This window comes from Arvicola amphibius, chromosome 7, assembly GCF_903992535.2.
Source record: "Arvicola amphibius chromosome 7, mArvAmp1.2, whole genome shotgun sequence".
NCBI lineage: Eukaryota > Metazoa > Chordata > Mammalia > Rodentia > Cricetidae > Arvicola > Arvicola amphibius.
Window position 1 is genome coordinate 137,831,270 of NC_052053.1, and position 14,948 is coordinate 137,846,217.

At 42.5% G+C, this 14,948-nt stretch overlaps 1 protein-coding gene across 1 annotated transcript in view; it reads left to right on the forward strand.

Annotated features, from left to right (window-relative positions):
- The window catches only part of Prkar2b (protein kinase cAMP-dependent type II regulatory subunit beta), a 103,993-nt gene that overhangs the window by 18,256 nt on the left and 70,789 nt on the right, over positions 1 to 14,948 (forward strand). Inside the window, exon 2 of the mRNA XM_038336507.2 lies at positions 2,333 to 2,368. Coding sequence (XP_038192435.1) covers positions 2,333 to 2,368 — 36 coding nt within the window. The remainder of the gene's footprint in view (positions 1 to 2,332; positions 2,369 to 14,948) is intronic.

Sequence of the window (14,948 nt, forward strand, 5' to 3'; positions counted from 1 at the left end):
AAGGAGTCATGTATATGTATGCACAGTTAGTATCTAGGCTCAGATGGCTATAGATAAACTCTTGCAGACTTGAATGTCTAGCAGGTTATTGAAAAGCTGGCTGTACAGGGGCTCGCAACATGATTTATTTGTGAAAGGGCTTACCATGCAAAGTTTGAATCTAAGTTTGGATCCCTGAAAACCACATAGAGCCATGTGAGATTGAGTCTGGAGTCTCAGTGCTCCTCTGTGGACATGGGAGGCAGAGACAGCAGGATTCCTAGAAGCTTGTAGCCAGCTAGCTTGGCATACATGGAGGGAAAAAAAGACAAAAGCTAAAACTAACAATTCCAAGAGACTGTCTCAAACAAGGTGGAAGGGGAGCTTGAAAACTGAAGGTCGCCCTCTGCTATAGAGCAACACACATGCGTGAACACACAGTACACACACACACACACACACACACACACAAAGATATAATAACAGGTGTCGGACAGAACACAACCCTGGGATGCAGGACTGTCCTTCTTGTGCAGGAGTGTTCTGGAGGTTGACTGTCACGGTTGTGCTCTGAGTTAGTCTGACAATTAAAATAGTTCCCGCAATTTCAGAAGACATATCTGGATGTATAAGAGTATGGTGGGACATACAGATATCATGTCCAAGACCGTAGGCTTTGATCCCTTCCAAAAGGAAAAGATGCTGTAGATGATAGGATCGCTGTGGGAAATCTTCCTTAAAGAAAAATGGAGAAATGTAAGGCCCCTGGAGTGAAGAACATACCACACTGGAGGCCACAGTGGCTTCTGAAGAGGCTGGCGGGCTGGGGCACTGAGCAAGGAAGGGGTCTGTGTTCCTTCCCAGGGCTGTGATTGGCCTTTACCTTCACCTGCCCACGCTCCCACGCCTGCATTCCTGTGGTTGGATTAATCTCTGCTGTCTCAAGTCGTCCTTGAAAGTCTTGAACTCAGAGGTCTGCCTGCCGTTGCTTCCTCTGTGCTGAGATTAAAGATGTGCACCAGCTTATATATTGTTTTAATGGGTGGATTTTGAGTTTTTTCACAAGGTTAACCCTTTATGTTAGTGAAGACTGGTGTGGAGGAAAATGCATTGACCTCTTTCTGTACAGTTTCAGAACTCAGTTTCTCCCCTCTCTTGTCCTCCCCTCCTTTTTCTGCAGTGTTTCTAGGCTTTTAGCCTCAAACTTTGCTGCAGAATGTGTGTGTGTGTGTGTGTGTGTGTGTGTGTGAGAGAGAGAGAGAGAGAGAGAGAGAGAGAGAGAGAGAGAGAGAGAGAGAGAGAGAGAGATCTACCGCAAGGTCATCTCTTTTTAAAAATTTCACTGTAGCATTTCCTTATCAAAAACACATAGAGATAATGAAGTTTAAAGCTTGGAGCATCTGCCTCACATAGCCTTTCTCCAAATCCTTGTTCCTGTGCCAACATACCCTTCATGGAACCACAGTGTTGGGAAGAATTGTGTCTTCTCTGTCTCCGTAGCGTAAACAGCCTTCATAATTGCTGCTTTAGAAGTCTTAAAGTGTTAACACATAGCATAGCAGACCCATGATTTTTTGAATATACATGCTGGCCTTTCTACGTAACGTGATTCACTCATTTATCCATTTCCCTTAAAAGAACATCAAAACTTTTCCATTTCTTGAGATATTTATGTCTGCACATCCAAGAAGAAACCCAGAACTGAGTGGAATCAGGCCGTGGACAGACAGAGCAGTGAGTGCAGGATGCCCGAGCCTGTGCCCACAGCTTCCTGTGTGCACATTGCGTGTCGTGGACCTCTCACACATTATTCTAAGGCTAGCCAAGGCACACTGCCCTTCACCTAAGCATGAGTGTGAACATTTTCAGTTTCGTTTCCTAAAAGTCTACTGCTCAAACGACCTGTTTATATGTTGCTTTTCCTTTCTCTATAGCTCTTCCTCAAGACTCACCTCCCAGAGCAGATTGAGAAGGACAGAGCTTAGCTGGCGTTTGATGTAGCTGCCCCTTTGTTTCCTAGCAGCATTTATACGTTTGTTCTCCTCCAGTTGGGTGGCATAAATGTACTTTAACAAAGGGTTTTTATTTAAAGTCTTTAGGGGAAATTAATTTGATAGGTGAAACATTGATTTTATGTTACATTTCTTTAGGGATTTTTATTTCTTTTGTTGGTAGTAAATGCTTTATTCTGACCATTTAATTTTATATGGTTTATATTTATTCTTGTATTACTTATGCATTCTAGTTTATTTTGAAATTATGGAATTACTTAACTGATTTGAATCTTTCTTGGTTTGGGGATAAATAAGATTTTTAAAAAAATCTAATCATATTATTCTGCTTCTTTTTTTAGCTCCAGTTATAAACCGGTTCACAAGGCGCGCCTCGGGTAAGTCTGACTGTCCTACGGACTTCACTCACCGCTAATGGTGACATTTTAAAGATGATAGTTGTATTGGACAAAACTGTACAAAGAATAATGAACAGGGGAAAACAACCTATTTGTTCATCTCTTTTCTAAGAACCCCTGTGTGATATAATGATATATTAGGAATTAATTGAAAATTAATTAAGCCGCGAGTCTATGTTTAAGTCCACTGTGGTCCACGCTTCATCTCAGTCTGCACGTCTTCTTGCTTTTGACAAAACGGTTACTTGGGTGACTTTCTCACTCACCGGGGACAGTTTAGAAGCAGTGGTTTAACAAATGGGCAAAGGAGACCTGGAAACAAAAAAGGGGGCGTTTTTAACCCTTAGCTGGAGCCCTCTAGAGTGGGAGCAGACCACTTGACGTTTTTAGTCCCTGGCACCCTGAAATGGTGATGGGTGTGGGCCCTGTGACCCGTGGGAAAGGGGCACACAGCTAAAGGCATTTCTGTCTACACCAGTTTCAGTAAAGGGAGTTGGCGTGTGGAAATGGAGCCGTGACTTTCTGGAAATTCAGTCTGGAATATCTTCTCAGAGAGAGGACTGTACTGCATCTACTGTGGGATATCTTCTCGGAGAGAGGACTGATGGGTGTACTGCATTTACTTTGGGATCTCTTCTCGGAGAGAGGACTGATAGGTGTACTGCATTTACTTTGGGATCTCTTCTCGGAGAGAGGACTGATAGGTGTACTGCATTTACTTTGGGAGGGTCACTCTTCCTCTTATGTGCAGGTAGAATTATTTTACTCAAAAATAGGAGATAAATATTTCAGACACTTCATCTTTGTAGTTAGATACTAGAAACTAGTTCTTTATTTTATACAATTGCCCGATTTCTCTTGTGTTATAAAACTCAGAAAGCTTTAAGCCTGATTTTTTTTTTTAATTTGCCAGCAGTTAGTGGAATAATTTACTCTTGTAAGCAGTGACCAGGTCTCTAATAACGGAAACTAAGAAGGGATGCTGCACTGGGTGGGTGGCGACCATTCATTGCTGTCTGGAATGTCGGTGCATGCGTATTTTAAACGGCTAATGCACGACGCAGGTTTTAGTGCCTTCTGTGGAATAGGTTGTGTTTATGTCTGCAAGGCACTGAACTTTATCCAGAGCAGAGCTGTGAAACACACAACTGTGATCAGCGTCGTGTATCTCGCCCCTGAGTGTGAAGTCCATCCGGTAGAGACAGCTGTGGGTCTTGGAATCATCCCCCTTCCTGCCCCGTGCTGTATGAGTGAGACATTTGTTTATGAGTAAGTTCCATTTGTACTTTTTATAGGATGTATTCATCAATACTTGATGGCTCAGTATGTAGATTAGTGTTCAAACACCATTATTTTACCTCTCCTCCCCTAAACGTGCATGTATCCGCTGTATCTCATTAGGACCTGGCTGGAAATGTAGCTGATGGAATACTAACTTGCAGATACAATTCAAATGTATTCTTTTCTGGGCCTACAGACATTTGGAAGTGCAAGTGAAACGAATAAAAAAATATTATAAATAACAATAAGCCAGCCGGGCAATGGTCAACTTGACGTTAATCCCAGCACTTGGGAGGTAGAGGCAGGAGGTTCTCCATGAGTTTGAGGTCAGCCTGGTCTCCAGAGCGAGTTCAAGCATAGCCAGAGCTACACGGAGAAACTCTGTCTCACAAAACAAAACAAAGAAAGCCCCAAAACAGAAATCAAAATAATAACAGAATCAACAACAACAAAACCAGTGAGCCTAAAAGGTACAAAATTATAATAATGTGTGCTGAACACCATTATGAATGGGTCAATGTTGATTGTGAATACAAGAGTACTTTGTAGAGTGCCCTGGTCAGTTGTTCACTGTACATACATAGTTTCAGACTTTGAGCCAAGAGAAATGAAATATGTCTTAGGAAAACAACAATAATGTTGTATATGGGAGAATGAGGATATAGTTGATCATTTACATATCTATATTTTGCCTTCTTACCATTCTTATGAAAATTTTTCTACATAGTTCCTGACTGCAAACCATAGATAGAATCAGTCTTGGGTACTCTGGGAGGGAAATTCTGCAGTTCTGTTAGTTTAAAAGCAATTTAGTGGAGGAGCATTCCTTCAGCTTCTTATAAAGGAACATTTTCTTTAAAAAAAAATCACTTGTTAAAAATATAGAAAATTGTATGTAATTACTGAGATTGCCTGAGGAGTCTTTTTGGTCGAGTTTAATTTCAGTCATATTTTCCTCTTAGAATTAAACTGTAAAACTCTTAAGAACTAGAATCTGTAAGAAAGAAAAATCAGTCAGATAAAATCATCCAGAAGTCTTTGAGTTTGTTTCTTGTTTTTTTTTTTCTTTTTTTTTTTTTTCGAGACAGGGTTTCTCTGTAGCTTTGGAGCCTGTCCTGGCACTAGCTCTTGTAGACCAGGCTGGTCTCAAACTCACAGAGATCCGCCTGCCTCTGCCTCCCGAGTGCTGGGATTAAAGGCGTGCGCCACCACCGCCCGGCTGAGTTTGTTTCTTTTAAAATAATAATTCAAAAAAGAAAGTCCTGTATTAGTTACAAAATAAGATAGAAACACTGTGTGTTACAACGGTGTCTGTGATGCTGGGTGCTTGGTCAGTGCTGGGCAGATGCGTGAGATGCAGTTTCTCATATTCTAAGTTCCTTATACCCCTGAGTTTGGAGCTTTTTGTATTTATATTACATCAATTAAAAATAATTTTCAGACGTGAATCAGTTAAATAAAACATTCTTCTCTTATACTTTGTTGTTCTGGTTCATGAGGACAGAAGTATGTTTATAAGATACGTAGCAGGCACATTATTTAGGCTCGTGCTCTTTTTTTTACGTTCACTTTTATTTGTATGAATATATATGAAGAGACACCGTGACCACAGCAACTCTTACAAATGAAACTTTTACTTGGGGCTGGCTTACAGTTTCAGAGGTTGAGTCTGCTATCATTATGGCAGGGAGCGTGGCGGCATGCGGGCAAAGATGGTGCTGGAGCTAACAGGAAGTCCACTGGCTGTCACTCTGAGAGCAGCTTGAGAAAAAGACCTCAAAGCCTCTCGGTGACACACTTCCTCCAGCAAGGCCACACCTCCTAATAGTGCTACTCCCTTAAGGGGGAATTTTCTTTCCAACCACCACACCCACAAACCTGTCAGCTATTGGTCCTGTAAGTAAAAGGGCCAGTTGTCATCAATATTGCTAAACAGAATTCGGATGGCTTTAAGTCCTCAGTTTTCAGAAGCCAGTTCACTACTTAGTGCAGGGTGAAGGCTGTGGCAGCCTCACTAATGGAACAGAATATATATTCAAATGCTAGAAATACAGATCTTGGCTTTGCAGGTCTGTTGGGTAAGTTCTATGAAACATGAAGGGGGTTGTCGCTTGCCTGCTGAAATACAACTGCACTACACTTAGGGTGTCTTCCACGCAGCTCCTCCTCAGACCCACAGCACCTTATAATCCTGTTATTACAAGAAAACGTCTGCTTTTGTTCATTCTTTTGGGGAGGGGCGTTTGTAAATGCTTCTTTAAAAATACAGAGAACTGCTTTTCTCTTCCTTTCCTTTCTTCCTCCTTCCTCCCTCCCTCTCCTTCTCCCCTACTCTTCTCCCTCGCTGGGAGGCTCACAATAATATTCAAGTTTGTCCTAAGGGCTAAGTGGTTTCGATAAGACCCCCCAACAAACGTCTACTCTCTCCAAAGTACTAGTGGTAATGCATCTTTTGCAGAGCATGCTTTAAGTACAGCCAGCAAAGCCCTCACGAGGCATTGTATTGTAGCCCAGCAGAGAAAAGTGTTAGCCTTGGAGTCGTAGCAGTGACGTCTGTCTTTAATCAGAGTATCTCTTTTTTATTGTTTGCACATTATAGGATTCCAGCAGATACCGGTGTTTTCCCTGTGGTTTTATTTCTAAAGTGGGAGAGTGAGATCCAGCTAGAGACAATGCCTTGCCTTGTGAGGGCAGGTCACTCTTTTTGTTTTTTTTTTCTAAACACAAGGTTTTATTTAGAAAAATATATTTACAGAAAATTTCGAAGAATAGCTGAATGAACACATTGACCCAGATTCCTTGATTGTTAATTCATTATTTTGACACATTTGCCCTTTCTTTATACACCCCCACACATATGCACACATATTTTTAGTTTTTGAGATGAAGGTCTCTGTGTAGCCCAGGCTAGCTTTGAATTCTGGATTTCCCTGCCACCCTCAGGCTCCTGAGTGTCATCATTCCCAGTCACACTTTAATCTTTTATTAACCCTTTCAGGAATTCTAAATAGTTGAGTGCACGTCTGCTAAAATGAAGGACATCTTTCTACACGTGGAATTAATGGCTATAAACTTGATATACTGTATCCTACTGTCTTCAGAGTCAGACCTTTTCTGTTGCCCTACTAAGGGCTCCTCCTCCTCCCCCATTAGCCACTTTTGTGTCTTGGTTTTTCTTCTCTTTCATAAATTGACTTCCTAGAACTTTTAAATTTTGCTTTTCTGGCATTTTGAAGCTTATTCCTAACCCGTTATTAGCTGCTGTGAGTTCTTGGGCAGCATGTCCCACTATTGCCCACGGAGTCTGCGTTGATGTTTGGCATTGCTTTCAAGGTCTGAAGCAGTCCTGTGCTAAGAAGCGATTGTTTCTCATGACGGATGTGCACGTGCGCTCTCACACACACACACGCACACAGTGACTTTTGTAAAGATAATTCAGTCTTTAATGTTTTGTCATGGGTGTGGATTTGTATAGTAAATTTTAACAAAGATAAACTTTCGTTATTTTTTTATAAAATTGGCATTAAGAAAATTTCAGAGCTGAAATTAAAGTTTGTCGGTCTCATATACTCGGTGTGTAAAGTGACATCAAAAGTAACATGAGAAAAAAATGCAAAACTAATTCTCAAGAAAATAGCGAAGCAGCCAGCAGCAGTTCACATCTTGAAGACTTACGTGTTGCCTTGTTTTGCAGCCTGGTGTTTGTCTGTTTCTCAGTGGTGAGAGCCTTTCACCTGTGGTCCTTATTTTCCCCCAGACTGTTCTCATATGAGTCTCCTCTGCCGAGATATGGCAGGTAGGACTGAATTTTGGCCCTGAAGTGAAGTCTGTCCTTAAAACATTAGAAGCTAATCCTCACCTGTACTCCACGGCGCATGCCGAGAAAATACTACTTCGCTAATTAGTTCACTAATTGATTCTGCCAACATTTACTAAGAGTCTCCTGGGTCCTAGGTGCACTGCTAGGGATGCAGGAATACGATGCCATCCGTGCAAAATTCACAGCCCATCAGGGAAACTGGCCGTGACTCATACTCTGACAGATGCCGTGGTAACCGCAAAGGAGAAAACGTTGTGTTAGGACACGGCTCACAGGAAGAGGCCATTAAAGCTGGTAACACTGTGCATTTGACAGAGAACTTGAGGATATTTGTGCTCCTTCACTAATAGCTACTTTTATTCGATATTACTTTAAAGTTCAGGCTCCTTAGTAGCTCTCCTGAGACTCAGTTTCTCCAGGTATGTCTTATGAGTTTTATTGCTGTGAAGAGACACCATGACCACAGCAACTCTTATGAAGGGAAGCATTTAATTGGGGCTGGCTTACAGTTCAGAGGTTTAGTCCTTCACTATCGTGGCAGTGTGCAGGCAGACATGGTGCTGGAGAAGCTGAGAGTTCTACATCATGACCCACAGGCAGTAGAAGGAGACTCTGGGCCATTCTGAGAGTTGCTGAATATATGAGGCTTCAAAGCCCACCCCACAGTGACACACTTCCTCCAACAAGGCCACACCTCCTAATAGTGCCACTCCCTATGGGCCAAGCATTCAAATACATGAGTCTGTGGGGTCATTCCTATCCAAACTGCCACATTCCACTGGCCCCATGTAGGCTTGTAGGCATAACATAATGCAAAATGCATTTAGTCCAACTTCAAAAATCCTGTAGTCTATGAAAGTCCAGAGTTCAAAGTTTCTTTGCATGTCTGAGATTCATGCAAAATCAGTCTCTCTTTCTCTCTCTCCCTTAGTTTTTTGGGTTTCTCTGTATAACAGCTCTAATTGTCCTGGAACTCATTTTGTGTACCAGGCCAGCTTCAAATTGAAATTCAAATCCATCCCTGCTTCCTGAGTGCTGGGATTAAAGGCATGTGCTACCGCCACCTGCTCCACCCAGTAAGAGCCATACAATCTCCTAACTGTAATCCCCATAAAATTAAAATAGAAAACAGATTACACATTTCCAACATATAATGGCACAGGATATATTTTACCTTTCCAGAATGTGGGGAAGGAAGCAGAGTGAGGAAATACTGGACCAAACCAAGACTGAAAACCAGCTGAGCAAATTCCAATCTCTACATCTCCTTGTCTGATGTCAAAATGTTCTTCAGATCTCCAATTCTTTTCAGTTTATTGACTGCAACACACTTCTCAGCAGGAATCCCAGGGCTCTGGCATCTCTAACGTCTTGGGTTCTCCAAGGCAATCCTTCACAGCTGCACACAATGGCCTCTTTGGGCTTCCATGTAGAGACACTCTGGTCTCAGCAGCCTTCCGTGGTTGCAGAGGGAGACTCTATAACCCTTTTTGTTGTCCTTGAATCTAAAACCAGAATCATGTAGCCAAAGCTGCCAAGTTCTGCTGCTTGCTGGGACTGGACTATGCCCCCCCCCCCCCCGCTTGTTCAATTACTTCTGTTTTTGATGGTTTCCTTTGGTTTGGGAACTTGCTCTGTAGATCAGGCTGGCCTAGAACTCAGAGATCTGCCTGCCTCTGCCTTCTGAGTGCTAGGATTAAAGGCGTACACACCCACACCAGCTCTAAGCTTTTCTTTAATTTACTAAAGAAAATACACCAGTTGGTCTTGCCCGGAGGTTACCACTCCCTTTACTCCAGTTAACACAGGCTCTTCTTTAATCTATTTATCTTTTTGAACAGAGCTCCATTTCACTTCCTGGTGCCCCTTTTCTCCCCAATCTGTACATTTTGTATTTTTCCCTGTTCAGCTTGCTCCTTTTCATTATGAATCTTCATAAGAGTGAACTCTTAATAACCACCCGACAGAGTCAATACCAGGCTGTTTTGAGATTTCCTTTACAAACACAATTAATCCAAAACTCTTCACTTTAGCCTCAGGCAGACTTTTCAGACAAGGGCAAAAAGCAGCCACATTGTTAACTAGAGTGTCACAAGACTGGTTTCTAGGCCAAAATTCTAAAATTCTTCTCCTCTGGAACCTCTTGAGCTAGGCTCACATAGTTCAAATCCCCCTTGGCACCCCTGTCTTTCATGTTCCTACCATTGTGGCCTGTTAAAGCTGCATTTAACGCATTCCATTCCTAACCCAAGGCCCCAAGGTCTACCTTCCTCCAAAGGAAAGCATAGTCAGGCTTCTCATAACAGTACCCAGGTCCCCGGTACCAACTTCTGTCTTAGGATTTTGTTGCTGTGAAGAGACACCATGACCCAGCAACTCTTTAAAAAAATATATTTGATTGGGACTGGCTTACATTTTCAGAGGTTTAGTCCATTATCATCACTGTGGGGCATGGCTGCATGCAGACAGACACTAGAGGAGCTGAGAATTCTACATCTTAATCTGCAGGCAGGTTCAGAGGAGACTCTGTACCACACTGGGCATAGCTTGAGCATATGAGACCTCAAAGCCCACCTCCACAGTGACACACTTCCTCCAACAAGACCACACCCACTCCAACAAGGCCACACCTCTAATAGTGCCGCTTCCGTGGGCCAAGCATTCAAACTCATGAGTCTGCGGAGGCTATACCTATTCAAACTACCACAAGGTATAAAGATAATGTTTCTCTTACAAGATTTTTATGATAACTATGCAGTGTATAATCCATGAAAAGGATTATTTCCAGTTTTGCTTTGCTTTTATAGTACCAGTCTGCTGGCCACATGGGCCTTGTGACAAAGTGGGGACTTTCAGGGGCCTGGACTGCATGCCCAGGTGGGTCAAAGCAGTTCAGTGACGAGGTGGATGTAAAAATGACACCAAAGGTAGCATTGAAATCAAGAAGCAGACAGTTCTAGCAAGGCAACAAAATACAACTAGAACTCTCACACTGGGCAAGGGAGGTGGGAAGAGGCGTGGAGGTGGTGCCCAGGATGCAGGTCTGAGCTGGTGTCCAGACATTCCCTTAGGTGGGAGAAGTCACTGAGGATCCTAGAACGATGTCATCCTCTGATTAATGTGCTGTACCCAGAATAGTACTAAACATGTTCTTCCCTGTGTTTCCTTACCAATAAAACCATGTGAGAGCAGGTACTGCCTGTCTGTCTCATCTCTGGCGTGCAGACCCCAGCAGCCCTGATTGACTCGGAGTTAGTTCCTAAATGTCTTCTCTGCATGTCCTGTTGTGATGTGGGACTTGGACCCCGATGGCATCTGGCAAAGGGTTGAGTTTCTGGTTTGTTTTTGATAATTCCAGGCACACTGACAAACTTCCTCAAGGATATTGGGGAGCTTTTCCAGAGTTCTTTTCAGAGTTTTGCTTGAGCTTCCGGAGCAGGAAGAGAGGAAAATGGCAGTAACACAAGATCATCCGTGCTATTGCAGGGAGGGTGAGGAGTACACTTCCCACCTCCTCAGACCCTTAGCATCCTGGTTGTGCCAGGAGATGCCGAGAGCCTTGGAAGTCACGCTGGCAAGGATGGAGCCCACAGTGCATCCTCATCACCAGCGCACAGCCCTGGATCTGACCGGAGGGCCAGTGGCTTTCTAAAACGTAAATAGATAAAATGGATACATTGACTCAGTACAGCCATTCTTAATATGATTGGGGTTTAGGGTTTCTGCTGCACAAACAGAACCCTTTTCTGTTTCTTTGTTTTGTTTTCCTAATATATTATAGACCAGTCTATAATCCATTATTATTATGTGGGATTTCTATAGAAATTTCTAAAGTATTTTCTAAATACTCTTATTTTTGGATTTTTAATCTTATTGTACACGGCCACGGCTTAGGTGTCACGGCCTTGGTGTGACCTACAGGAAATGTGGAAGTTCTCATAAAGAGATTTCATAAAAGAAAATTACAAATTTAATTCAAAGAATCCATTATTCAGAAACCAAGCATTTTATTTTGCCAGAGTGGAGTTTTGTCAGCATGCATTGCCACAGGAATGAGTGGGGAGCCCTTTGTAGTGGTTGGCACATGGTAGCCATGTTCCAGGTTGTGATACACATGTTGTCTCTTCTGCATGGCACACCTGCCCGTTCTCCTTGGAAGTGTATCAGAGGCTTCTCTTGATTAGCCTTGCTACAATGTTCCCTTACACACATTTCCTAGCCCTAGTGTTTGGATGCTCTCAGTGTGTGAAACAAGCATTCCTGCTGCTGTTACTGACACACATCGCTGAAACTGTAATTTAGTTACCTTTGGCCAATCTCCACTCTCTAATATATGAGGTCCCTCCCCTTACGGCCTTCTGGATGAGGTCGATATAAAGAAACCATTGGGTTTTACTCTCAGGGCCCCATGCTTGGCCAGCTTGCGTGAAGCTCTGGATCTAGTCTCCCTAATTCCCCACAGAATGTGACACGAGGGAACTGAGAGTGTTGGATGTGAGTAAAAATCAGGCTCGAGATTGAGATGATTGTGCTAGGGAAGGATGAGCATGAACATGTCATAGTTATGGGGCAAGAAGTGGAGGACGCGTGAAGTTTTGTTGGAATTACGGAAGCCCAACACAGATTGAGGATTGCCTCTTAGACAGTGTCTGGTGACGACGGTAAAGTTGGGGTGACTCCGGAATGTGCACCTCGATGTCGTGAATCTTGAAGAAGGATGGCAATGTCGGGAACTCTTAAGAGGACCTCCCCTTCCCTGCCATCTTTCCTATTGCAGCATACAAGGGGTGGCACTCTCTAAGAAAAGTAATGTTCTATGAAAACATAGACTCTGGTTCCTTGTGGGAGAAGTGTTAGAAAGGAGTGTAGGAGTGGACGGGAGAGCCTACAGGTCAACACTTCTACAGAGCACTCAACATTGTTGACGATGAAGCCTTAAGTACTCTGCATTCTTGTGGAAGTTGCAAGCAAAGGGGAAGTTCAAGGAGTGGAGATATGAGTTTGGTAAAAACATAGTTGTTGCTGGGTGATGGTGGCTCACGCCTTTCTTCCCAGCGCTTGAGAGGCAGAGGCAGGGGGATCTCTGTGAGTTTGAGGCTAACCTGCTCTACAAAATGAGTTTCAGAACAGTCGGGGCTACACAGAGAAACCCTGTCTCAAAAAACAAAAGAGAAAACAAAAAAAAAAAAAAACAAAAAACAAACAACAACAACAAAATGTCTGAGAAAGTGTCGTCATGTGGATGGCCAAGGGTAACACGGTTGAAGGCACGGTTGGACTGATGGGTTGTAGGGTTGCACTCATTCTCTGTAAATGCTTGTTTAAACTAAACTTAAGGCTAGTTTTAACCTCCCAGTATTTAACTGCAGAAGGCAGTAAGAAATGAAGAGGTCCTAAGTGGGGCAATTATTTCCACTTACTGATTAAATATTTAGTAAGAACTTAACAGTGTTTAGCTGTAGGCTCAGCCCAAGGGAAGACAGTGATGAGGGTCTTTGGATCCCTTGGTTATTCCATGTGATCTGGATAAATTACTTAAGTGGTCTCCTGTAAAAATTGCTTATTGTGGTGGTTCATAAAGAGAATGATTAGAAAACTCTGGGTGTGATCCCTGCCATGTACTAAGGGCTAAATGTGTTTTTATTAGTTCAATGTCTCAAAACTCAATAGAACCAAATGTCCTAATATCCATTCTGTTTTTTTCCCTTCTGTGTATTACCGCTCTTAATTTTAATTAGTTGAAGTATGCAAGTCCATAATTTTTGGACTTAGCACTACCCCAAATTTGAATTAACTTATCATTTTAATCGCATGTGTGGAAAATTCCTTTAGCTAAGAGCAGAAAAACATCTTCTCTTCCCTAAATTATCTATAGACTGTTTTTTGAAAACTGAGATTGCCTTTTAAAATTTCACCTTGCTATTTTAACTTGTGTATAAATGCTGCCACCTGACCCCACTTCCCTAGCCAATTTTGCCAGCTGCTTCTTTTGAGCCAATAACTAGAAAATGAACAATGCTGTCCCTGGATTCTGAGTCCCTCAGCCCTGTGAGCTATTTTATTCTAATTTACAATTGATCAAGTTTTTTGATATCTAAAAATAATAATGCTTTAGTTAAATGTCCTCAGGCTGCTCTTTCATACCTGTAGCCCCAGCATGTGGGAGGCAGAGGACGGCAGATCACTGTGAGTCATGGCCACCCTGCTCTACATGCAGGCCAGCCAGGGCTACAAAGTGTGACTGCCTCAGGGGGAAAACACAACCCAGCATAACCTCAGCCACTCTTCAAGTCTCTTTCCACTTTTCCTCCCTTTTTGTGTGTTTTTCTTTCTTTAGTTAAAAGTTATTCAAAACAGAGAATGTTGGTTTTATTATCTTACAGAAGGCTTCACAACAAGACGACTAAAAATTTAAGACAGAAACAGATAGTGTGCTGCTTTCATAATGATGAAAAGGAGAACAGTCGCCTAGGAGACTGGCCACATAAGCCCATTTCGGGGCACTGTGAGGTCGTCTTCACTAACTGTCACCAAAAGAGGTGACAGTGACCTTCTTAGCTATTTAAAAAATATTCTTAGAAAGACTTAAATACATAGTCATGTCATCCCTTTCTAGGTAGACGAGGCAGTTTAACATATTCCTTGCATGGCCCCACGGATAGTGAGGCATGGACCTCGAGTGCTGTGTGGGACTTTGAGTCAGGAGGCTAGTTTCTCATAGCCCCTGCCTAGATGCATTGTGAGTGGCAGCTGCAGCAAAAGGGGAAACTCCTGTCCACCATGTCTGCCCTGTGACTTCCTAAAATAAACCATTGCCTTCTATTGCGGTTCTGTTTGGTATTTATGCTTTTAGATTTTGTGACTACATCGTTTTTTTTCAATAGCACATTTATAATAGCACAAGAGTGATCTATTTAGTGTATTTTAAAACAAACAAACAAAAATCCAGAATAACAAGGACCTTAAAATCTAGAATTATGTACCATTGACAAAAACATTGGTATTATGTCTTACAGTTAGGAGTTAAATGGAATTAAATATTTCCTTTAGCTAAGTGGTTGCTTCAGAAGGGGTTCATGGAGGTTCGGTTGTAGAGTTGGAGGCTGTAGCTGAAGGGGTCAGAGTCCATGTCAGGATGAGGGCAGAGATCACTCTGAGATGATTCATCAGTCACAAATGTTTTCAACAATTTCCAGCTCCCAACCTTTTCTCATCTGTCACTTTGTAAAAGAATAAAATTCTCCATGAGGCTATGTAGTGCGATTTCTAATTGGTCCTAATAATAAAAACCCGGAGTCAGATATTAGGGGGTAAAAGCTGAAAGATCAGAGAAGCAGAACAGCCAGCCACTAGTTCTTACTTCTACAAAATGGGGTATCCTGTCTCTCCACGTCTTCAGACTGAATGCTTGAACTCTTGTCTTCTCGTGCCTCATAGTCCTCTCTCTGCCCAGCCATT